The following is a 27,142-nucleotide window of genomic DNA, read 5'->3' on the forward strand; positions in this document are numbered from 1 at the left end:
TTTGTAAAGAAAGATAAAAACTTTTATGAACTCATGCTACTACCAGAAACGATGGCAACAGGACCAAAATGGTCAATATATAATTCAATAAAATTATTTATTATTATAAAGAATATTGCATTTTTTTCTCAGTGGAAAAAAAATGCAATATTCCCCATGGGAAAAAAGAAGTTACTTTCTGAACAATTCAATATTTAAAGACAAACATAAGTACAAGAGAAAAAAATTACAATAATTAATATTTAAAGTAAATTTAAACATTAATTAAAAAAACAAAATTATAGACCTACTTTAAATTTATTAATTAGCCAGTCTCTGCCAAGATCATATATGAGATAGTGAAGAGATTCTTTATATACTGCTAGAGTGTAGTCATAGTCAAAACCATATACTTTAACTTCTGCAAGATTAAGCTCATTATTGGCAAAAACTCCACGTGGCTCAATGTCTGGTGGTGGCATTTGCACTGGTGGAAAATGGAAAATATTTATTACTTCAGATGTTTAATTATAAAAATGTTTTTTAAAATTCATTATAAACCATATATTATTGGGGGTAATAAGCAACTCCACATCATCTGTAATCTTTCCAGCAAAAATTTTTAATAGGGCAACATTTTTGGCCTCTAAGGGGCCTATGTCAGTTTTCAAACATTTCTCTTATTGAAAATTTTTACTGGAAAGAGTATGGAAGGTGTGAAGTTCAGTCAATAACTTATTTATATTAGGCATTAGCCTGTTACAATAGGGTGTTTGTAATAATGTAAAACATCAATTTAACATATAATAAATTCAAAACAAATATAATAGTTAATAATAATAGAAAAAAAAAAACAATTTATTAGCAACATATTAATATAAATGGAATTATAAACATGAAATATTGAAAAAACCTATCTTATTAATTTGTTACAAAAAATTTTTTTGCGTAATTATATTAAAAAAAATTTTAAATTGTTGGGCTGTTTGCCGTATGGAAAAAATGGTACATAGAATTCTTGTTGGCCGCAAAATCTAAAGCACCGAGATTATATCTTTTTCGTATATCTTGAGCCTGTTTACAAGTACAAAACATATACATTTTAGAAAGAATCTCATCACATCTTTGACTGCAAATTTTGGAAAATTCATATATAATGTTGTTAAATTATTATTATTTCCCTGTTCAGCATTAATTGAATAAAGAATTTTTAACATTAAACGGTAAGTCCGTGTGCACATATCCATTGATAAATGGGTATTCTAAAATTAAGTTATACCAAGATGGACTTTTACGATTTTGCAGATCATTAATGTCTTGGGTCAGGAAAATTTCCAAAAGGCGTTCTGAATTAGTTGAGAGTTAAGTCACTCATATCAGATTTCATCACGAATGGATATATTGAGAAACCAAATCTATTAAAGATAATAATAGCTAATTGACTAACCCAGTTTCTTCTCGGTGTATCCATGAACGACTTTTGATATAGTAATCTTAATAATAAAGCAAGTAAATTTGCACTATCTTTTATCCGGTTAAGAAATCTAATATATCTTTTAACAAAAAAAAGGACTTAGTTTAAATCCGTACAATTCAAGATGAAGAGCACAACCAGGAATATTATATTCGAGTGAAAAGACTTTGCAAATAAATTTATTCTGTATTATCTCTAGATTATGGAAATCATACAAACTCCAGAGCAGTAAGGCATAATTAAAAAGCATTTATAATTAGAGTTAAACAATTTAAACTGAACTCCAATGCTCCTTAATTTCATCTTAGAAAATAGTTTCACTATATTATTAATCAAGGTGATGGATTTAATCTTAGCTCTCTTATGTTGCTTTTCAAATGACAACGAGGGGGTCAAAATTACACCCAGGAACTTAATTTCTTGGACTATTGTCAGCTCTTCATTATTGAGATAAAAGGTCATATTTCAAAATGGAACCAGACTTCCCAAAAAAAAAAAAAAAAAAAAAACACATACATAATATATGATTTTTTTGGATTAGTTTTTATTTCAAGTTTTCGCAATATTCACTTAATGCATGTATTTTCCTTCAAAGGACAGCAGCTGATGGAGCTATGATCACTATGTCATCTACATATGATATTGAATGTATTATTTGATTAACAAAAACATAAAACCATCATCTTCCCTAGTATAACAAGCATTTAAATCAAACATGTAGAAATTGAACAGATATGGAGATCAAGGATCTCCTTGTAGTAAGCCGCAACTGATTTCGAAAGCTGGCCATAAGATATTGTTTATCTTAAATTTATATTGGCCAAATAGTAATCCCACCGCTTTTATTAGTTTATCCTCTGCATGGTATTTTACCATTTTTCTTTGTAGGTTGGAAATTATTACCGAGTCATATGCCTTTTCTATATCTAAAAATAGCACAAATACTTTGTCTTTTTTTTTATGGAGCTGAAGTCGTATGATTGCTATTAAAACAAAAAGTGCAATATGGGTGCCTCCATCTTTATTGAATGCATAATGTGTGTAATTTTTATAATTGTTTCTCTGTCCATTCATTGAATCTTGCTAGTAGAACTGAAGTATATAATTTCCGGAATCCAGACAACAATGCAATTGGTCTGTAGTTGGATGGTTGATTTCTCTCGCCTTTTTTAAAAAACATGTAGAGTATAACTTTGTTCCAATCCCTAGGAGACTTGCCTAAATTGAATAAGTCATTAAAGATTAACCAAATAATTAACAATAGTCATCAAAAAATTCTTAATTATGAAATTAGGAACTAAGTCATATCCTGGAGAGTATACTCCAACATTAAAAAACTAAAAGTCAATACATTTCCTATATTAAATATTTTTTCGTATGGTTGGTTCTTTAGTTGTTCATAAATAATAATAACAGAGTAGATATTAATAAAGTAATTGGATGAAAATTCTTTAAAATATTGATGCCAACTAGAGAGGCATTAGAAATCTGTTGACCGTCCTTGGAGATCTACGAAAACTATTTATAACATTCCAAAATAATTTGGAGTCTTTTTGGCTTATTAGAGAGTCACTTAGTTGAAAAAAAAATTTTTTTTTAGCTTTTACTAGGCTCCTATACATGGTATGATCCAAAACTTTGGGGAATGCAGTAATCTACAACAACAAAAAGCATGTATTTGAAGTTACAGCGTATGAAATGGATTCTACCAAACCACCTCTACGTGTTCAGGTTAATTTCACCCATGTCATGTGATTAAACTGCAAGCGCTGATGTTTTTTCCGGAGATTGATTACGTCGCAGGACAAAGGAGATTGATTACGTCTCTGGAAAAAAAACAGCAGCACTCGGTTTAATCACATGACATGGGTGAAATTAACCTAAACACATAGAGGTGGTTTGGTAGAATCCATTTCATACGCTGTAACTTCAAATACATGCTTTTGTTGTCTTAGATTACTGCATTCCCCGAACTTTTGGATCGTACAACGTATATTTTCTTGTTTTCTAGATACTTCTTCAAAGATTGGTCTGAATTTATTTTTTGAAATTGTTGTAAGCTTCTTTGTTTTTTAATTTTGTAGTAATAACAACGTTTATCAAACCAGTTTTGTTTAAATTTAACCATCTTATTCTTTTTACATTTTATAATACAATATGAATTGAGTGCCGCCATTAGATCATCATAGTTCTTATAAGGTTTGTCTCAACCTTCTCGTGATAGTATGTCGTTAATATTTGATCCAAACTCTCTTAGAAACCTCTGTTTATTAAACTTCCCTCTCAGCTCCATTTTTTGATTGGGGTGAAGTCTAAGCATCTGCGTTAGGCTTACTTTAACTGGATTCCCTCTTAGTATTAGTTGTGACGGAAAATGGTCTGACATATCCATATTTAATATTCCCATCAATAGACATTGATCTAGAACAGGTTGAGAACATATAAATGTAATCAATTATAGATTTGCCCAAATAATAAAAGTGAATTCAGAAGGAAAGTCACCTTTCATACTACCATTCAATATGAATAAATTATTAGCTTGTGTAAGTCCAGCAAGGTTTTAACTTCTGTATTTGCAATTTTGTCCTTAGACAGTCTTCTGTTATTAACGGGGGGGGGGGGAAATCGCTTTTTCCTCTGTATTTTAGATCCATTACTTCACCGACTTGAATATTGAGGTCTCCATCTATTATCCATCAATTTATAACATTAATCCATGAGTCAATAATTTTCTGTAATTCTTGTAAACTAAAAACTTCTTATCAACTGGAGGAGAAAGATAAACTAGAACAATACCAATACAAGATTCTCCCCAAATTGATTGCAATTTCTGATTAATATTTATTACAATAATTATGAATTTATTGGTTGTATAGCAATGTAACAACTCACCGAAATGTTTCTTGATCAAAAGCATGAGACCACCAGACAGGCACGTAAATCTAATCCTCTGTGCCTTGCTAACTACCATTATATATTTCTGTTCTAAAAATTCCTTGTCTTCTTTATGCAGTTCAGTTAATTATGTCTCTGTAAAACCAATGATGAAGTGATATTCCACATATTTTCTTAAGATTACACTATGTAGCTTTCCTTGCAAGCCTTAAATATTCCAAAATCCTATTGACAATTTATTACTATTGTTACAATTTGTATTTATTATAGGACCAATATCTATTAAGTTGTTATTAACTATCTGTTTGCCAATTTATTCCTTATCCAATTATAACTACTAACTCAGAAAAGTTAGAACATTATAAGTATCTAGAACAACATTCTAATCCCACCTTATTGGTTCTAAGGATTTAGTCAATTTCTTCCTAAAAAATTATTTTAGTTGTATCCACTTTATCTAAGTTAATGTACGACATTGTTATATTCAAGATAAGAAAGTATTTATCATCTCTGATAATTAATTTGGTTTCCTTTCAATTTCTCTTGTTTAATTATAGTCTGTAATTTTCTTCTTCTTAGTCGAGATCTTTTGCATAAATCTGATGTAAAAATTATTTTCTTCTTCCTCTGCTAATAGCTTTTAATTTCCAAAATTCTTTCAAAAGCAAATTTCTATTGTACACAGAATCTAATACTATCTTCACAATAGGGTTAGTATCATTATTATTTAGCCTGATTAAGCTTTCTATAGAGCTATTTTCGATTCTCAGATCATCTCTAATAAACTGGATGATTTCGTTGATATAAATCAGTAGAGGTAAAAGGAAAATTAATAACCATAATATTATTTTTTGCTTTCTCATTTATTAAAATTTATCTAGCTTGAATTTAAACATACCTTTTAAATAGTTATTCAAAATTTACATACACAAACTGTAAATTGTGGATGTAAATTCTGTATATCACGGTGTTGTGATAAAAAGTCTTAGTTATTGTTCTTAGCTAATATGTCTATTTCTTCCATTTTCTGTGACAATTTCATCAATTTGTCTTGAAAATGCTTATTTTCTTCCTTTGTTATTTTAAGTTCTTCCTTAATTCCTTGAATTTCTTTATTCCACTGTGAAAAAATTTATTTTGTATTAATTCATAGAATGATTTTAGAGAATATTGCAGATCTTGTACCAGTTTCCTTGTTCTTTAATGTTTCAAAATATTCAGGTATTTTCATAACTCTTGTGGTTTCAAAACCATCTCCATCATATTCCTCCTGACTGAAAGAATTCCTCATTCAATAACTCTTTCACTTGCTTTTCCTTAGCTGTTTTGTTAAAAATTTCCTTACGTGGCCAACCACCCCTCTTTTGCATGTCTGACTCAAATGTTGAGGGGAATGGGGAAGAGGACTTGGATTAGGTTCTATCCCAGCAATTAACAGAAGACATATGATCAACTGCAAGATTAAACTATTAGTTAATATCCACATCCTCAAGACAATTGAAAACCAAACACTTATAATTTTCTAATAATACGTTAATATCCAATAGACAAGCTTTGCTAAAAAGTTCACAAAACACCTTCAATGACCAAATCACACCCAGAAGATGTAAAGTTGCTTATTGCTAAAAATGTTCCAGCTTCAAGAGTATATCTTATTAAGGAATTTCCAATTAAAGTTGCACTTTATTTTTTTTTCCTTTTAATTAAAAAGAAGGTTTTAATTTAGCTAAATTTAATTTCCAGAAGATTTCTTCCAAATACACCCACCTTATACAGGGGGTGCCAGAAAGATAGTTATTGATAATGTGATGTTTACCATTAATAACAGATATTTAAAGCACAACTGAAACATTTTTACACCTGTTACCTGGAACAGAAATCACTGATCTAAAAATGGTAATATTTTTCTGATTCACTCTACATTCAGAATTAAAAATTCTTACAAAACACAGAAGTTTTAATGCATACAAGTTAATACTTTCACAAAAATGAAATCTTTGTAGAACCAAAACAGTATCGTACTTAATTCTATTATTTGAAATAATTTTTTGCCATTTAAAATAAGCCTTAAAACCTTCCCAAAAAAGAAAAAAAAAAAAATATATCAATTTCAAATTATTTAAAATTTAAATTTTTTTTAGAGTTTATTCCAACTAAATGTTTTTAGTTGAAATCCAGTAAAATTACTAAAAAACAAAATTGAGTTATTAAAAAAAAATGGATTTAAGTTTTCAACTATCATTATTCACCTATATTTAGATTTTATAATCAATTTCTTTTTAAATTTGTACCATTTTTGTTCCGTTCTAAAATAAATTTTTTGGATCCAAAATATTAAAAATGACAGATATGATTCAGTAAATTTTTAAATCAAACAACTGATGAAATTTTGTAGAAATATTTCAAAAATTATTCTAGACATTATTAAAACCCAATCAGTACATTTTATCATCACAAAGTAACAAAACATTAAAATGTTGTCTTTTAAGAGGCCCTGAAACAAAATTAATAGGAGGCATGTATCAGTGTAGACAGATATACAGTCAAACCTAGGTTCTTGAACAAAATTTCTAAATGAGTAAAATCATCTAAAATGATGCCAGGAAGTCATGTCCAGAATTTCATTATTGTAACTTCACTCCTTTCCGTTCAAATTTCACATCCAACGAGAACTGACTGGCTGCACAAGCAGATTGCCTGAAATCTCTTATCTGTGCTGCCACATGACTGATGTGTGGAACTCAAACATTTGCATGTTTTACATAACAGAGTACATCAAGATTTCATGCATATTTCAACAGGCTGTGGTGGTTCAATTCCTAACTATAAATCATTGAAAATAGCATATGTCCTTAAGTTTTGTCCACCAGTGTATATATATACTTGCATTTGTAGGCACTTTTATGCATGAATTACAGCTAAAAAATTTAGAAAAATGCTATATTCTGGGAGTCAGGAATGGATTAATTCATTTTTTATGGAAAAAATTATTTTGGTTTTAGAACAACTTTTAGCAAAAAATTATGTAAAAAACAGAAAAACAAACAAGGTTTGACTGTATATAAAGACTATTTTTGTTTCTTCAAGGTAATCTCAGAATACCCGATTTTTTAATTCTTTTCACCATTGGAAAGCTTATTACTTTCCAATTGCAAATAAGCTACTTTTAAACTGATTCCTCACTCCTTCCTGGTAATTTCATCTCTCCCTATAAACTTCCTAAACCCTTTGACCAATCTGGACCAAATTTCATATACAGTGGAATCTCACATAATGAGTAATTCACATAAAAAGCAAAAGCAAACTGTTAAAAAAAAAAATGACTTGCACAATGAGTGACAAGGAGAGGGGAAGTCCCAGATTGTGCATGTGCTCTATCAGTCTGTGTTTAGCGCTCGTTCCACTAACATCTTAGTGTTGCTTGTGATCACACTTTTTTCAAACTTCTGTTCACACATTACGTATAAACATCAACAACCACAGCCGGTTATATAATAAACATTCCAAACGATATACCCCTTACATAGCCCATGAGTTTGGCATAATTATATATTAGAAATTAATTCATTTGACTAGAGGTAGGCAGCTATGCTGTCATCTCATATTAAAAATTAATAATTATAAATAATTAATTTTTAATTTAGACCAGTGATTCCCAAAGTGTGCGCCGCGGCTCCCCGGGGCGCCGAGATGCCGTCATAAGGGCGCCGCGAAATATTCAATTAAACAATTCGGCAATTTTCTTGGAATTTCCAATTCTCGAATTTTTGCGCCAACAATCATGTATGCTGACAAAATTCCAAGAATTTAGCAACTTTCGAGTCTTTCATTGTTTTCTTTCCCCACCCATGCTTTAGTGGTTTAGTCACTAAAGCTTGGGTGTGGAGCTAGGCGCTAAACGTGGGTAGCGCAGTAGCAAGTTGGATTTCTGTTCATTCGTCGTCACCATCTTAGTGTTCGCATTAGTTTTTGTTTGTTGGACTAACGACTAACTTAATAGTGTGGTGGTTAAGTTAATTTTCAAAAGTTATTTTTCTGATCGCCCTAAAAATGGACAAATTCTTATTAAACTCGAATAATAAAGATAGTGCTGAATCTAGAGATGATGTTCCAGAAACAAGTGGCAAGGGTTCGAGAGGCGAAAACGTCGTAAATATGACGACAGTTATTTGGATTTTGGTTTTACATCAATAAACGAAAATGATAAGGAGAGACCACAGTGTGTGTTGTGTATGAAAGTTTTGGCACCAGAATGTATGCTTCCAAGTAAGTTAAAACGACATTTAGAAACCAACCATTCTAACTTTGTTGGTAGACCTCGCGACTTTTTTACCAAAAAGTTAATTGAATTAAAACAACAAAAAGGCAGCATTTTTAAACATATGTCAATACCAAATAATGCTTTCCTAGCATCATACAAAGTTGCATATAGAGTTGCTAAGTGTAAAAAGTCCCATACCATCGCAGAGCAACTCATTCTACTGGCTGCTGTAGATTTAGTGAGCATTATGATTGGCGAGTCGGCGGGAAAACTGCTTTCAAAAGTCCCTTTGTCTAACAATACCATTAGTCGCAGAATTCAGCACATGGGGAGGATCTCAATATACAATTAATTGAAAAATTAAAAAAGGAAGTGAATTTGGATTGCAACTCGATGAGGCCACAGATAATAATAGACGCACACTTGATTTGTTACGTATGGTTCTTAGATGGTAATTCAATCGTTGAGGACCTTCTCTTTTGTAAAAGTATTACTGGAAATACAAAGGCTCAGGATTTGTTCGAGATCCTGAATATATTTATGGTTGAAAATAATTTAGAATGGACAAAGCGCGTTGGTGTTTGTACTGACGGTGGTCGTTCAATGTCCGGCTCTTATGGAGGATTGCAGGCGCTTATTCGAAACAAAGCTCCAGATTCAGTTTGAACCCATTGCATCATTCACAGAGAAGCACTTGCATCAAAGTATATGAGTCCTCCACTAAATATAGTTTTAGAACGTGTAGTAAATATAGTAAACTATATAAAAATTCGGCCACTGAAAGCAAGATTTTTTAAAAAATGTGTGAAGATATAAGAGCCAAATACACATCTTTGTTGTACTACTGCCACTCACGATGGCTCTCTCGCGGGGGTGTATTGTCTCGTACGTTCCAATTACGGCAAGAAATACACGCTTTCCTTGAAGAAGAAAAACATGAGTATGCCAAACACTTTGTGGAAACAGACTTTCTAATTAAACTCGCATACCTATGTGATATTTTTGAAAAGTTAAATTCGTTGAATCTCTCCTTACAAGGACGCAATATGCACATTTTAAAGCAAACAGAAAAGATTTCAGCTTTCAGAAAAAAATTACAGCTATGGAAAATAAAAATTAATAAAGAGTGTATCAGTGATTGTTTTCCCTTGTTGCACCAGTTTGTAACCTCCAATGAAATTAATTTGTCTTGCAATATAAAATCCATTTTTGTTGATCACCTATCAGAGCTTATAAAAAAGCTCGAAAAATACTTTGAAGCAGATATTGATAAATTTACATGGATTCAAGACCCATTTAGAGCCAAGACTCCATTTGAATTTACTTCTTCAGAAGAAGAATCTCTTATTGACTTGTCTTGCGATAATACTTTAGTTAAAATTTGGTAGCATGGAACTTTCTGGTTTTTGTATATCAGTAAAAGGAGGAATATCCACTGCTTAGTGGTAAAGCTCTACCAACAACTGCCAATTATCGGGCTAGCAAATGGCTATAGTAATATTAATAATTTAAGTTAACTTAACTTAAATTATTAATATTACTATAGCCATTTGCTAGCCCGATAATTCGGCAGTTGTTGGTCTTTATATATAACGGGTTAGTTGTTGTTTATGTAAAGCTCTACGAATATTAATTCCGTTTGCAACATCCTATTTGTGCGAAGCTGGGTTTTCAGCAGTCGCAGTAATAAAAAGTAAATATCGCTCGAAAATTAACATTTAACAAGAAATGAGGGTCGCCATATCCAATTTTATTCCGAGATTTGAGAAGTTGTGTAGTGAACATCAAGTCCATCCATCCCATTAATAATTTTAATAATGTTAAATCAACAATGAACGTTCAATAAATTGTTTGTGAATTTAAAATTCGTGTTTAATTTATTTTTCAACTAACCCAACCACATGGTGGTTGTCCAGTCTCAATACAGATATTACCGAAACAGTTGAAATTAGATATTTTATATTATCCCAAGGAAAATAGTAAGTATCTGTTTTTAATTTTTCGCTGTTAAATGGATAAAATCGCTTTTGAAAAGGAAAGTTTTCCAATTTTTCAAGAAAGTCAAAAATTTAGAAAAAAATCTGATGTATTAAGGGCGCCGCGAAAAAATCCGATTATTTAGGAAGCCGCAAACCGAAAAAGATTAGAAATGTCTAAATCAGAGGTTCCCAAAATTTAATTTGGAATTGGTCATTAAATATAAATACGAGATGGCAGCATGACTATCTCTAGTCAAATGAATTAATTTCTAATATATAATTATACCCTTTACATAGCCCAAGAATTTGGCATATAATTTGTCCGACATAAACACCAAATGATCTGATTTTTTTTTGTTTTCTGCAAATCAAAATTCACATTCCAGGTTAATTCATTCCATTCTAGAAGAAAAAAATGATAATGATTCATGCTCCTTAACAATGTATATATTGTGAAATAGAAAAGGATAAACAAACATCAGAAAGAGTTAAAATAAGAAGTAAAACAACCACAGTGCCTGTGACCGATGTGCTTCTTTTCCAAGGAAATCAGATGACTTCGCAAATGTTTTCGAACCTAGTCTGGTTCTTCAGATGTAATGGAGCTGTATTCTAAATTTGCAGAGTCCTGTGATTTCCTTGGAGAAAAAGCATACCGGTTACAGGCACTGCAGTTGTTCTACTTCTTATTTTAATTTATATTGTATAATTTTCTTCGAATAAAACGTTTTATATAAAATATTTGAGTATTTTTTTCTGGCATGGAACACAAATCGTATTTTACATTAATTTATATGGGAAAAATTGTTTTGCATAATGAGTGTTTCACATTACGAGTAAAATTCTGAAACAAATTATGCTTGTTAGGCGAGGTTTCACTGTAGTTACCCTCTAGTACCCTATGGGAAACATGGACCATCATAAAACTGACCACTCACTTCTCTGATTTCATCCCCCTATCTGCAAACTACCAACCTTTTGAACAATCTGGATAAATTTTGCATAGTTACTCTCTACAATCCTCCCAAAAAAAAAAAAAATTATATATATATGAGCCACTTTAAAACCCAGACCTTCACTCCTCCAATTTCAGATCATACAAACTGTCAAACCCTCTGAATTACACAAAATTTTGCATAATTACTCTCTGCCACCCTGTGGGAAACATGCTACCTTATAACAAGAGCAACAACTTACTCAACCCTATTTAGTTTCCAGGAAATGGTGGGCATTCTTTGCTAGTATTATATATACAGGTCGACTCTGCATAAGTTGACACCCGGATAACTCAACACCGTAGGTTAATTAGTCAGTTTTCTGTGGTCCTAACTGACTTACATTAGGCAATAATGTTATTAATGTTAAAGAACTCTGTTTACTTGACATCGTTTAACTCGTCGCCACTGGATAAATCAACACTTTCTGTTAACAGACATGTTGATTTATCCAGTGGCGACGAGTTAAACGATGTCAAGTAAACAGAGTTCTTTAACATTAATAACATTATTGCCTAATGTAAGTCAGTTAGGACCACAGAAAACTGACTAATTAATCTACAGTGTCGAGTTATCCAGGTGTGACTTCTGTGTATGTATATATATATATATATATATAATAATTTATTTATTATTTATTTATTTATTTATGTTACAGTAAAAACCTGTTTTTAGTTAAAATGCATTGAAACTAGCTTTTACTGGATGTCATTGTTATAACCCGTTTTGTCTAGTTAAAACTAGAATTTACTGCTGTACATGTTTCGATTTTAGATAAAACTAGTTTTAACTTTTAACATTAGTTAAAACTAATTTTAGCTACATAAATATGTTTGGGGGAAATAAATAAAGTGATGATTGGGATTAAAACATTTGTATTATTTAATACGATATTTATTGAAAATATTGGTCACACATCTGTGTTATTAACATTAATTAACCCTTTGTCCCCGAAGGCACCGATCGATCGGTACCCTGGCTTTTTAAGCAAAACTTCGAGGGTACCGATTCGTCGTTACTTTGGTAAATATCGATTTTTGTAAAATTTATTAACAACAGATATAATCTCGTTCGATATGAAGTGAATAAAGTATAATAATTCATTATATTAGTTGATAGCAGTATAAAATTTTGATTTCAAACAAATGTTTGATATAATGTGCAATAATTTCACAACGAATAAACATACATGCATAAGTGTTATATTGAATTGTACAAAACAATATTCTACGTCTTTCTGGCTCAGTGCCAGCAAACAACTATGTAACTAGACAATGTTAATTTTCACAAAATGTTACAAATTATCAAGTTTGTGTGTCAGTTCTGATATATATATATTTTTTTTCTTATAAATTTTTCTAATAAAATGTATTGAAAAATATCATATTTAAAACTAAAAGATATTAATAAATGTAAGTGATTTTTTTCATATAGATATAATGATAATTTGATTTTTGGTGAACTTTTAAAATAAATATAGCCCGACTGACCTATATTGCCTTAGGAGGCATTGAAAAATAAACATAAACAAGATGTCGGGGGAAAAGAGTTAAAGCGATACGAAATTCATCATGCGATACAATTCATCATACACTATAGGAACGTGTTAGCTGAATGACCTTGGTCGAAACAGTTTTTACTAAGCCATTTTGTTATAACCTGTTTTGTCCAGTTAAAACTAGTTTTAACTCAAATTCATTTTTGACTAGCAGTAAATTCTAGTTATAACAATGACATCCAGTAAAAACTAGTTTCAACTAGTTAAGATGCGTTTTAACTAAAAACGGGTTTTTACTGTAACATTATACATTACTTATATATATATATTATATATATATTTATTTATTCATTCACTACAATGAGTCTAAAAACTGCTAACTTGAAGTCATAATGCAACAACAATGTAGTTTCAAAATTGTACATTTTGAATTCTGATACTGAACAGATTTTCACCCCATATATATAGGGAAAGAAATTGTGCTTTCAGAGAAAAAAAAGTTTTTAATTGAAATAACATGATTTCCAGTTTAAATCTGAAGTTTGCATATAGTTAATCAGGCATTCCTGCCCTAAGGTTTCCAAATCTGATCTTGGATTTTATCTATTTAACTCTGTTCTTGGATAAAGTCTGCAAGATCCAGTTAAAATATAAACTTTTGCAAAATATAATAATTTCATTTAATTATATAAAAAAACCTAAATTTTTGCCATTTCCAGTTAAAATCTGATGATTTCCAACAATAGAAATGATTCTCAACAATAAAGGGGTACGTGTTATATAACAATTCCTATGATTGTCAAAGATTACTGTTGAACTTAATTTCAAAATGTACAGTATTTACCAAATCATCCAAATTGTTTGCCCAAGCAATGCCAAGCTCATTTGCTAGTTGTCATATATGACATCAATTAACATTATGTGAACTAATTTTGGCAATATGCCAATTCCACTAAGCTACGATGCTCAGTAAAAGCCATTATCTGGCCACAATAACTGCCATATGACAGTATAAGATACTCAAAAGGGTTAATTCTGTATAAAAGCTAAATTTGTACTAAATTATTTGCATTTTGCAGCAAATTTGTTATTTTTTTTTTTTTAGAATGTGGCCTTCTTGGAAAAATGTTAGCTCTCATGCAGTCTTCAAATGAGAAAAAGGTTTCCCATCCCTAGTCTAGATCTTTAATATCCACACCAAAAAGTAACATCAATAACATCCAAATAAATAGAATTATGAAAGAAAATTGAAAAGTATGAAGTATGGCATTGGTATTTACAGAGAATACTTATTCGCTGCAAATATTTTAACACGTTAACTGCCAGCCGACGCGCCGGCGGTCGTACTAATTAGGGCCGTACAGAGCCATCCGACCGCCCGTCGTCGCTATAACCAATGTAGTTTCACTCAAGGTTAAATTATCCTGGCTTCGTAAGGCATTGTTTTACATCCTAGTGGTGGCCTCTCACGGACGTCTATAAAGTTGGTCCGACCGCCAGCTGTCGTATGGCCTCACAAAGTGGTCCGACGGCCGGCTGTCGTAGTTTTTTTTTAAATAAAAAAAGCTATTTTATATCTAATAGTGTTTTTTAATAGTGAGTAGTTAAAAAATGGAAAAAAATATCGAAAACTAGTTTAATATTATTCTCTTTTCTTACATATAAAGTAATTCATATTAAATATTTTGTGGTCTTATAGTCTCTGGTTTCAGGCCATACGAAGGCCAGTCATCATTGATATATTTTTTTTATCTTCACCCTACCGACTGTTATATAATGACCCTTCTATTTATATCATAATAAAATATTAAATATCAAATTTTCTCGTTGTGGCCTGAAAAAGCGGAAAATATCATATTACAGGTGGCAGTTAACGTGTTAAAGATAAATTCTGGAATATGTCCTTTTGCAAGGATGCAAAATATTTAAGCTTTTCACTTAAATAAAAACAATGGAGAAGTGTTTTGCACAAGTCGCAACGTTAGCATACGAAAGCATCAATTTATATAAATTTTCTTAATCCGAAAAATATTTATTTAAAATTTAGATTGATAGCCACATTTGTGACAAAACAGTTACAAAATAGACATTAAACATCTCATTCCGAAGCCAATTCAGAAAAACATTTCCCATAAACATATGGTTAATTTCATACATCAGTTTAAGCTACATATTAAGACATTTGACAGCATGCCAGCTATCTTCATGAATCTAGGCTGTCAGCACCCACAAGACACATTCCCACTTCTGTTTACACTAACAAAATAACTGAAATTCTTCAAAAATTACAAGAAATTCGTTTATGTTTTTAAAAAATTATTAAAAAACATTAAAAATTTATTCTCAAATTAGGACATCTTCAAGCTAAAATCCTTACAGATGATTAAAATCTCTCAACTTAAGTGTAAACAATGGTGTAATTTGTATTATATTTGTATAAATATGCTAGAAGATAAGTATTTTTTCTATATTTAATTAGATGCGAATTAAAATATTTAACTAATTAATTTGAATTTTAAACAAATATACGGAGTTATTACCTTCACAAGCTTCCTTTGCAGAAACATACTTTGATTTAAGTTCGTCAACAGTAGCTTTCTTCTTAGACTTAAAGCAAGAATCATTTGTCTTCGTACGAACGAGGAGTGTATTTCTCACCAGGCAAGTAACATCTTTGTTTTTTGAAAGTAGCCACCATACGTTGAGCAGACGACAGTTCGCCATGCTGAAACTCTTCGCAAATCCGACACCAGATGTCATAGCGTGAGCTTTACCAAATATCGTCTGGTATATATATAGTAAACCAATAGCGTAGTCTGTTTCGTATGAGACGAACTATGCTATTGGTTGGCTTACTACTTAGAAGCACTTATTTACATAGACTTTAATTATTTAATCTTAAATTAAAATTATTTAAAAATTAAGTAATAATAATCTTTAAAAATAAGTAATTAAAATTAAATAATAATAATCTTTAAAAATAATTCGAAAAAAGCTTTCATTTTTTTCAAATTTTCGTTATTTTTTTATAGACGGCGTGAGGGAGGCGCAGGTGGACACGTGTGTCGGGTATCGACCTTTGGGTCATAACGAGCGTGTAGAATTTTTTAAATTCTGTAATTAACGTATAGTCGGGAGCGCCGATATGCATTTGATTTCCCTTATCCACCGACATAAAACGAAAAATAAGGGTGTACTATAGATTACCCCCTATGGAATTTCAGGACTTTGATTATATATTGGAACTCAGGGAACCGAGACGAGTTCAACGGTATCCTATTTTTGGACCGGAGAAGAAAATTAAAAAAGTTATCATACTTTTTCACTTACCATACTTTTTTAATGCTCTCATGAAGACGGCACCGTAGTTGCTAGTACTGCCATCTTGCGGTAAAGTCTGCAAACCATGACGTCGGACTACGGTCATCTCCAGTAGGGTTAAACACGCGATACGAGAGCGGAGAGAGCGACGCGACTTCCGATCATCGCGCGATCGCCATTTTGGTTAATGTTACTTATGGCAGCGAATGTGGCGGCCGTTCCGATTGTTCGTGCTCTCGACTGACCTCCCGGAGGGGAGCCGCCGGCAGGCCGCCATGTGCCAAACGTCACTAGTTATTGATCACGGTAGTTATTGAACAAAGTAAAAAAAGGGGGGGAAACGTCTACTAAAGGCAGTTTTAACGGCAAGCGATGCGACTCCCGATCGCGATAGCGAGGCCGACTTAGCGGAGAGAGCGACGCGACTCCCTATCATCGCGCGATCGCCGGAAGAAAGTATGATAACTTTATTATTTTTCGTCTCCGGTCCAAAAGTAGGGTATCGTTGAACTCGTCTCGGTCCCCTCAGTTCAGATATATATTCAAAGTCCCGAAATTCCATAGATAGTAATCTATAATATCCCCAAAAATAATTTGTTTTAAAATGCCATACGTATTAGAAGGGGGAAGACTTTTCGAATGTTTTTTGCTCTGCAGTGGTAAGGAATGGGACCTAAAATGTCCGTGATAAACCACCTAAAATAGTGCCTAGCATACCGAAACTTTATTCCTGCTCCGTAACCGTAAATATTGGTGATATGTAATAATAATAAACATTTCAAAAAGTTATACAGTTTCAGATTAATATTTACATCAGCAATTTGATCAATGAATGCCAATAGGACCCTTTCTATTTATTAGGAGAGTAGGAAGAACATGCCATTTTCCCTTCATAATCTTGCAAATCAAAATTTAGACAAATTCTTCCATATCCAATCTTTGTAAAGATTACATTTCACATTGCAGCCTCGTTCCTTGCCATTCGACCGGGGCCCACGAGACGGCTGGATGGCGAGGAGCAAGGCTCGAGTTATCTGGGACAGAGCGCCCCAAAAAATTCCTGGTCTTTTGACCTTGGTGGATTCAATCTCGTTTCCTCCAGAGAGGAAATCTGACAAATTTGTCCGCTCTACCACCAGGACCCAAGCTCTCCTGTGTGTAACAAGTAAATGTCTCCAAAAATTACAACTTTAAAATCATATAAAGTAAGGTGTGTAATCCATACAATTATTTAAATTTATCAACACTAAAACATAGTTATTAAAGCACAAAGATGCAACATGCCAGATGTTTTAGTTATTTTTTATTTACTATATACATATCAGTTATCATTTGTCTGCAATGTCTATCAACAAAGTATACTGATAATACATTTTGATTCATATTTCATATACTGTACATTTATACTGTAATACATTTGTAAATAATAGTAACTTCATCAAAATAAAATTTTTTAGATGTGGCAAGCCTACATTAAATTAACAAAGTTACTGTTTTAGGTATACGCATTGCATAATTCAGAAACATGTATATTTGAAAATATTTACCAACAAAAAGATACAAAGTACTTAACAAGAAGACTCATTAAAATATGGAATATAAAATTTAACTTCATAAATATCAATTTGAAAGCTCAATGTTTTTAAATATTCAATATTCAATTCTAGATAAACTGAACTCAAAAACTTAGTGACACATTTTCTATGCGTAAGACTGTATCCTGGACTTCCAGTTAGAGAATATCTCAATAATAAATTTAATGGGTAGTGGAGGATATGATGGTGTGCAGTCTTCTCAAACTCCAGCCATATAATTTGCCAACTCACTTTTTCAAAGCAAATTGTCACCATGTTAAAGTTTGCACCTTGAGGAAATCATACCATAAACTAGACATTGTGAAAGTAAGAATACAAAGTTCTTAATTTTCTCTATGTATTGATTATGACTCCAATCTCAATATAAATTTATACTTAAATATGCGTATAAGTCTAAAAAAATATAACCCGACAATTCGTGTGACGGTAATGAGAAGTCTTACAATACCGTTTATCATTTTAGTGAGTTTACCACTATTGATATAATTGAAAATTTATGAAAGGATCAGAGTCAAAGATTTAAAAATAAAGTTGAAGTCAGCAATTTTGTATATTGATTTCACAATCCTGGTTAATTTCCAGAAGTATAGCTTCAATCTGCAGATTGAACTCACAGAAAATATAATGATTTGCTTCATAATGGTTCTCCGGGAATCAATTAGATCAAAAACAGAAATCTATTATATTTTGCGTTTTGTTTTTGAAAATATAAGTAAAATTTTGAAATGTAAGACCTAATGTAAAAATTAATACACATTAAACAAATTTTTGTTATTTCAGTATTTATATCCATAAAGGTGGTCCCAAATAACATTGCTGTATAAACTATCACAGTTTGATTCTGCTCGGTCCTGGTTCTTCGGGAACAGTAGATGTGAAACGAGCAATATGTTGTTTGGAATTTATTTCTAAAACTGAGTCTTCCCTGCAATGCAGAGATGATGCGCATTTGTATTTTTGATTTTTCATTTGTTGTGAAGGTATTACACTTAAAGTATCATTATATATAGTGTCATATAGTTCAGAATCACTTTTGTTAAAAATGTGAGGATTGAATGGGACAATACCACAAGCTTCAAAACCTTTAACAGCATTAACAATAGTAGCAGCTTGACAATATGCTTTCCCAAATAATTTACCAGCTATTTTATCTGTAATCACCTCATTCGGATTTGAAACCATAAAATCATTACAAGCTTGACTGTAATAAGCTTTCAGAGGACCAAAAAAACTAACATCTAAAGGTTGTAATATGCGAGAAGTACGAGGAGGAAAGCCGAGCATAATTATTCCATGACTTCGACAAATATTAATTGCATCAAGGGAAATGTGTGAAGCATGATTATTCACAAGAAGTAAAACTGGAAATTCTGGTGAACATTTTGAATATTTTATGAAATGTTTTAAATACATCACAAATGATTCTGTTGTCATCCATTCGTGCTGCTGAGCAATTGCATCTGTTCCCGGGGGGCATCCTTCAAGCAATTCGGTTCTTATTTTTTCATTAGGAAAGATAAAAAATGGTGGAATATAACATCCTCCAGCATTACAACAACAAACAATAGTTATATTTTCTCCTCTTTCACTAGAATTGTTTCTGGTTATGAACCTTGTATCAACAGATGATATAGCTTCTGTGGATAAGGTTGGCACAACAGAAAACCCAAATTCATCATCACAGTTATAAATATAATGGGAAGAGAATGTATTTTCCATTTGAATATTTTCTAATTTTTCAAAAAATAAATCGATTTGAATCCTGTTATATCCCATAGTTCGACCAACCGATGTTGCTTCGGAAGTTCCAAGAATGATCCCGTGTCTTTTCAAAAAACTATTCAGCCAGTCGGAGCCTGCCATTTTACGTTCCTTATTAAAACAATGTGTATTTTTATTGGCTTCTGCTAAATCAAATGCCAATTTTCTACACTGAATGTTAGTAAGGCCAAAAATTGCTCTATCAATGTCGATAATATATCGTCGTAATTGTTCTTGCTGTTCTTTATTAAAAACTTGACGAAATCTTCCTCCATGAACTGGTAAATCCTAAAAACAGGAAAGAAAAATATAGAATTTTTAATAAATAATGTATTCTCTACAGATAAATAGAACTATAAATGTATTTATTAATCATTATTCCTAAAAATACTGATAATATTAAAATGATAATGAATAAACAATAACTGTTAACAAGTTAATTAACAATGCTCCTAAGTAAACTATTACTCAATATAAGACTTATAAAAATACTTAAATGATACTTATTTACTTTTTACTCTTTATACTCTGCAGGCAATCCAGAGCAACTAGAAGCTTAAGCACAGTAAAAGCACATCATGCAATTCAATCTTGCCCACAATGGTATAACTAGATAAGAGAGGAAGGAATACAGAGTATGACACTTCAGAACAATATGCCTATTAAAATTCTTCAGAATCAGACCCTAAATCAAACTTTAGTTCTTCAGATAAGAAGCATGTATGTTATGTCATCCAGTTATCACATAGTAACTGCTAATAGTGTTATGGACAAAGTGATTAATATGGTCATTATGTATACTGCTACCACCTAGTCGGGCAAAGTGATGATAACACGTTGAGGAGTGATCATCCGACATACGCTAGCCAATCAGAACTTGCATCTTAGTTGTGCATGCGTATTGCATTTAGTACCGAATTTTAAATTTATGCGACCAGTAGTTAATCTTTTTTCTTTGACGAAAGTAACGATCATGGAGGAATCGTTAAGTGACATGAACCGATTAAACGAGTTAATAGCAGAAAAAGGTGAAAACAATTAAATTTTTACAAAATCAGCGTATTTGTTAATGATAGAAAAAGTGAGTCAAAAATGGAAGTTACTTCTAACTTACTGGAAGAGTATCAGTTAATAGTACTTTGAAATAATTCACAAAAAATAAATATTTCTAAATGAAATAAGTGGAGTTTTTTTAATCAAATTTAAAATTCGGTACTAAAGACGATACGCACACGTGACCGAGTGCCGAATGGCTAGCGTACGTCGGACGATCACTCTTTAACGTATTATCATCACTTTGCCCGACTAGGTGATATCAATATTCATAATGACTGGTCAATTTGATAAATGAATCAATATTTATCACACTGTGCGCCCTTTTTGGTCATTATGAATAATGCCTGATTAATCACTTTGTCCATAACATATAAATCGTTTTAAGTTATAGTTGTATTTAAATTGCTTTATTAAGAAGAAATATATTGAAATTTGTTCAATAGATTTTCCAAAAGTGTAGAATCTTATGATTGAACATTAATCAGTTCTTTGAAAAATTTTCAAACTAAAAATTGATGATTAAATATTGAAGAGAATAATGTTAACAACAACCAGGCATTTACAATTCATCATTTTTTTGTTTCCGTTATATTTTGTTATGCTTTAAATTCTTTAATTTTTAATGCATTAACAAATATCAATTATATGTTTTCCCACTAAAATTTAGAGGAAAAGTTTACTTTCATTATATGTGAGCTATTTGGAAGTTTCTGCCAAAAAAGAACTTTTGCGGAAAACAAATCCACATCAAGAATTCTAAATCCAGGATGATATTATGTTTGATTAACTTATCAATAACTTCTGGTAGTGAGCCAAGTATTCATAGCCATGAAAAACTATTTTCCAAAACAGCTAGCAACACACAGTACAGTATCATGCTGCAGGATATTGATATTGAGAATGCAATGTTGTTATGCAGAGGAACATGCATATATATTTGCAAGACCCTAAGCAAAATTTATTTTTGAGATCCATTAAAAAAGTAATGGAAGTAGAGAGCAGATTTATTTAGGTCTAAAATATGTACAGTGCATTTTTAATATAAAAATGGACAGTAAAACAGTGTGAAGTAATAAAAATGTGTATAACAGTTTTACTATAAATTGGAAAATTCAATAATGCACAGAAATTCACTTATAAAACTGCTCTTCTCCTTTTAGTAGCACAACTAACCGATTACAGAAAATAAATGCAGCAGCGCCGCTAGCCGTTTGAGTGCCCGTGTGCAATACCGATTATGCCGTCCCTGTTTAACTATGACTACCTATGCCAAGCTTGCCAGCAATACCAATTTGCTGCCCCCTGGCTGTGCCGCCCACGTGCGGTGCACGCCTTGCACGCCCGCTTACGGCAAGCCTGAATAAATGCAGTTCTGCAGCAATATCTTAAAGTTCCAATGAAAGAAGAGACTCTCTCTTGACACATTGTTGTTTGGAGATAGTTCGTGATCAATTTTAAGTTTGAAAATGATCATTCTGTAGATGCAACAGATACCAGTACAGTTATATTTTCAATAATTACCAATTTGATGATTTAAATACTAAAATATACTACCAAATTTGCAACACCCTAAATATTGCCTTTTTATCCTATACATATATATATTTCTAGACCAATTCTGATGACATGAAACATAGTTCCTGGTGTTTTACAGCCTACACAACATTGTCTATTTTCAAGTGTATTTATGCAAACTTCACACGATAAAACTATTACCAGATAAGAAACATGCTCGCTTCAAGGCCTACTGATAGTCAGCAGCAAATGAAAAATACAGTATTTAATACTTTTAGCTATCAGAAATTTTTTCTGACAGCGAGTTAACGTTAACAATAATTTATTGCTTTTAATAATTTCATCTCCTTCTCATGCAGAAAACAGAAAGAAATTTTAATAATAAATCAAGATGACAAAGAAATAATAGATGATTAAAAATAAAGTCGGGTTAAATTAAGATTTCGGTAAATATTTTTGTGAAAAATGAAGATATGAGCATAAAAATAATCAATATACATCAGGTTATAACATAACTTACATAGCAATATTGATGCAATGGAAAGAGACTCCCAGATAAACTGATGAGGATCGAAGAACACTATTTACCCTTTTCATTGCATTAATGTTGCTGTGCAACTCCCTCATGCCTGACATAATGGAATTGTGGATAGTGCTATCTAAGCTTCTAAAATCTTAAGTTGTATATTTTGCAATAAAAAGTACCTTACTTCATTAATGGTGATTCTATGTGTTAATTCACTTTTGTATTTTGGTTCAGCATAATTTTTATTGGATTAAATTCATTGTGTACCCGGTCATTAAAAATTTTGTAACTTTATATATTTCAATTATGTTCCATGTTTATGCATGAAGAACAATTTTGAAAAATGTTTGTATTCCATTTTTCAAATAGTAGTATTCTGTTCTCTGAGTATGATAACATTGTCTGAAGAGGGTAGTTATAAACTGTCGAAAGTATTTGCATAAGTAAATTTTTTCTGTAATGCCAACAGACAGTTGTGTTGTTAATTTTTTAAATCTTAATCCATTGAAGATAACGATAACTGTTTGGTGGTCGGCTAAAATCTGGTACACTTTGACATTCTGCCACTTGACGAAATCACCACAGTTGAAAGATACTGTCAACAAATTGATGTTATGCATTAAAACTATCCAAAATTCAATCTGTTTTGGTAAACCAAAAGGATCTCAGTTGTATGATAATGCTAAATCTCATGTTGCATTTCAAACAATATACACACTCGGTCCACTGGAGTATGAAACTATATTTCACCCACAATACTCTCCTGACTTTCCCTCCAAAGACTATCACATATTCAAGCATTTTGAGCACTTTCTTTGGGGAAAAATATTCCATAACCATAAAACAACTGAAAAAGCTTTCCAGGAATTTCTTGCATCCATGACCCCATACATTTTATGAAGATGGCAATGGCATCAATATTATGCCAGAGGTATAATGTTCGAGGTCTTTACTTCAATTAATAAAGTTAATTGTTAAATAAGTTCTAACTCTTCATGTCTACTGTTCATAAACTAATAGTATTTATGTTGCACCCTGATACTCTAAGCACAGATGTGAAAATTTGTGTTCATTAAGACAGAATTTACTAATTAAAAATACAATTTGCCGCATAAGTTGAGTAGACATACCTCATTCTTCTTCTTTGCATAACGTCTTAAAGTCGCTTCTGGTACTTCATATGTTTTTGCAGCTAAGTTGCAAGACATGTTTTCTTCTTTCACAGCATGAAGTGCAGCAATCATATTAATATCAGACCACGAACGACGATTAGAAATTTTTTTATAATTTCTAACCATCTGAAAATAGAATCACAGTTCTTAGAAAGAGAAATAAGAATTTACAATGATTTTTTTCATTATAGAAAAATTATTATACACTATTTACTGTATCTTCTTTTGTCTTGATACATATATACGTATCTATAAAGACAAAACACTTGCTTTCATGGAAAATTTCTTATTCTACCTGCCATTACTCTACATTCCAGATGATAAATCATTTTAACCAAAAGGCGCATCTCATTTCAGAGAGATAAGATCATACGTTGTATTGCAGACTGCGCATGCAAAATTTCGTACAACTTATAAAGCAAAAACAATCAAAAATATTGAAAATGTACAATTTATTAGCAAGCTACTTTTTAGTGTCTGAAAAGTGAAGAAAAACAATGTCCAAAAACTTATTTCTATATTATACCATTTTATATTTTATTAGACAATGCTAGAGAAGCCAGAAAAGACCAGTTAAAAGGCCAAATGCTGCAGGTTCTCCCTCTTCTCTAAACATTATTTTCTGCAAATATATCCATAAATGTATAGGGTTAATGTTACCCTTGATGGCGGCTCATCTCCAATTCCAGCAAGGAAACAGTGGGACGCACGTTCTAACCTAATCTAACCTATTCTAATAATTTGGTTACTAATAGTTATGGTAATTTATTAGAATAGGTTAGGTTAGGATAGAATGTGCGTCCCACTGTTTCCTTGCTGGAATTGGAGATGAGCCGCCATCTTGGCATCAAGGGTAACATTAACCTTTGTTACTTGTATATTTACAACGGGTGGTTAGGAATTATAGAGACAAGTAGTAATGAATAAATGATTGAAAGTTTATTTAAAAAAAGAATTAAATCCAAATGAAAGATATTGTCTCACATAATATGTGATAAGAGCCAAAAGTTTGAACAATTATCTATTATCTTATACAGTAGCCAATTTGCCTATTCTTCCTACATAAACAGCTGACAGAACAATACTCTGGTCACGTGTTCTATGTACAGAACACTACACTGTGTATTTTTTTTCAAATACAGTTTATATTTTGATATTCAGTTTATCTGAAAAAAGACTCAAAAATTAATTAAAATAATTGAAAAATCAGTATTAATCAATCGGTAATAACGAATTATAAGTAATTACCTCGTAATTTTTCTCTTGTATGTCAACAGAGGGGCAAGACGACGACTTCGTCAACTTACCCCCGCCATATTGAATCCTTCGTTTCTTAATTACAGATGCGAAAAAATAATTTTCATAACTATAATTACTTATTTTTTTAATATAAATTTATTTTTGACACTTTATTTGTATTATAATATTTAACTTATATTTATATTTTAATTTATATTTATTTTGCAAAAAAAATTTTAATTATTTTTATATTACAGGAAACCTCGTATTATATTTCCCAGAAGATTTTTTTAATTTGAAACATTATTAAGGATTTACTACGAAAATAAACCTAAAAATTACCATTTTAGCGCGAGAATTTTGCACGTAACACGTACTTAATTACTAGCGAGGTTGAGGCCGAAGTTTAAAACGCGAAAACGTGTACGTCGGACGTTCGGCGCCGCCTTCCTGTAAGCGTAGAAGTTTGACAATGACGTTTGGAACGTCGAGCATGATTCAATGACATTCCAAACGCCAATTGCCAAACTTCTAGGCTTACAGGAAAGCGGCGCCGAACGTCCGACGTACACGTTTTCGCGTTTTAAACTTCGGCCTCAACCTCTCTACTTATTGTGACATCGACAATGCCGGGTTGCAATTTGTTTTATCGTATTAAAAAAAAAAAAAAAAATAACGTAACTTCCGGATATGTCGGGCCCCGTCCCTCACCACCCAGCCGCCCCATTGTGGGGACTCATAATTTCTGCTCCTTTTGCACAAATTTCTTAATTTTAAAAAAAAAAAAAAATGATCTGGCATCAACTTTTCTGCGACCCCACCTTGAGAATCACTGTACACTTAACTAGGGTTTCTCAAACGGGATCCCGGATGTTTTTTAACTCGGGAAATTCTTCTCATCCCGGGAAATCTCGTAAATTTCTTGAAGTTCACCTTTTTCATTTTTTAGCGAGGTTGAGGCCGAAGTTTAAAACGCGAAAGCGTGTACGTCAGACGTTCGGCGTCGCTCTTCTGTAAGCCTAGACGTTTGACAATAGCGTTTGGAACGTCGAGCATGATTCCACTGACGTTCCAAACGCCATTGTCAAACGTGTAGGCTTACAGAAGAGCGGCGTCGAACGTCCGACGAACACGTTTTCGCGTTTTAAACTTCGGCCTCAACCTTGCTTTTGTGTTAAACCGCTATTTTCACTTTAATCTAGCTTTTCGATATGCTTCTAGTCGAACTCAGTCAAAAAAATATTTAATTTAATTATAATTTATTGAGGATTTTAATTTTTTAATACTAGAAGGTAATTAGCATAAATTACATGGTGTCACCTTTCATCTTCGCTCCCGTTCAGGTTTCTTGTCCTAGACACGCGCCGACGTTTGTTTTTACTTCTACTGGAGTTTGGCCTTTTATTTCAACCTCGACCGTTTGGTTACGCAAATTGGGGAGACGGGCGTCACGTGATCGCGTACCTGGTTTTTTTCCTTACCTTGAAAGTTTTATTTTTTTCCCTCCATTTTAATTATTATCAATTAACTTTTTTGATGGATTCTTATATCTTTGTATTATGTGAAGTTGCAGATATAAAAATGCGTAAAACTTAATTTAAAAAATTGTTTTTCTTATCAATTATACGAGCGCTAAGGTGGCTTTTCTTTTTCGCTAGACTTATTGTGAGATAAGCAGGGGGGGCCGGATGGCCGAGCGGTCAAGGTTAGCAGCCTGCCGCCCTGGGGGACCCGGGATCGAATCTGGACGGGTCGAAAAATCCCCAGGAATTTTTCGGGGGTGGTCCGTCCGGATATGTCGGTCCCCGTCCCTCACCACCCGGCCGCCCCATCGTGGGCCTGGCCGAACCCGTAATGGGCTTGCTATAAGAGGCCC

At 32.1% G+C, this 27,142-nt stretch overlaps 2 protein-coding genes across 2 annotated transcripts in view; both read right to left on the bottom strand.

Annotated features, from left to right (window-relative positions):
* Nt5c (5' nucleotidase C) overlaps window positions 1-15,919 on the bottom strand; it is a 52,688-nt gene extending 36,769 nt beyond the window's left edge. Inside the window, exons 1-2 of the mRNA XM_067265127.1 lie at window positions 15,622-15,919; window positions 291-466 (exon numbers count right to left, since the gene is read on the bottom strand). Of these exons, the coding sequence (XP_067121228.1) occupies window positions 291-466; window positions 15,622-15,841 (396 nt within the window). The 5' untranslated portion in view covers window positions 15,842-15,919. The remainder of the gene's footprint in view (window positions 1-290; window positions 467-15,621) is intronic.
* Window positions 15,920-17,685: 1,766 nt separating this feature from the next.
* LOC136970668 (uncharacterized) lies at window positions 17,686-25,352 on the bottom strand. The gene is made up of 3 exons (XM_067265128.1): window positions 25,276-25,352; window positions 23,986-24,153; window positions 17,686-20,046 (listed from the first exon to the last, which is right to left on the bottom strand). Exons 2-3 carry the CDS (start codon window positions 24,151-24,153, stop codon window positions 18,826-18,828), a joined length of 1,389 nt encoding a protein of 462 aa, XP_067121229.1. The 5' UTR covers window positions 25,276-25,352; the 3' UTR covers window positions 17,686-18,825.
* Between the last annotated feature and the right edge of the window lie 1,790 nt (window positions 25,353-27,142).

This window comes from Centruroides vittatus, unplaced genomic scaffold (assembly GCF_030686945.1).
Source record: "Centruroides vittatus isolate TY-2023 unplaced genomic scaffold, ASM3068694v2 contig_2104, whole genome shotgun sequence".
Classification (NCBI taxonomy): Eukaryota; Metazoa; Arthropoda; class Arachnida; order Scorpiones; family Buthidae; genus Centruroides; species Centruroides vittatus.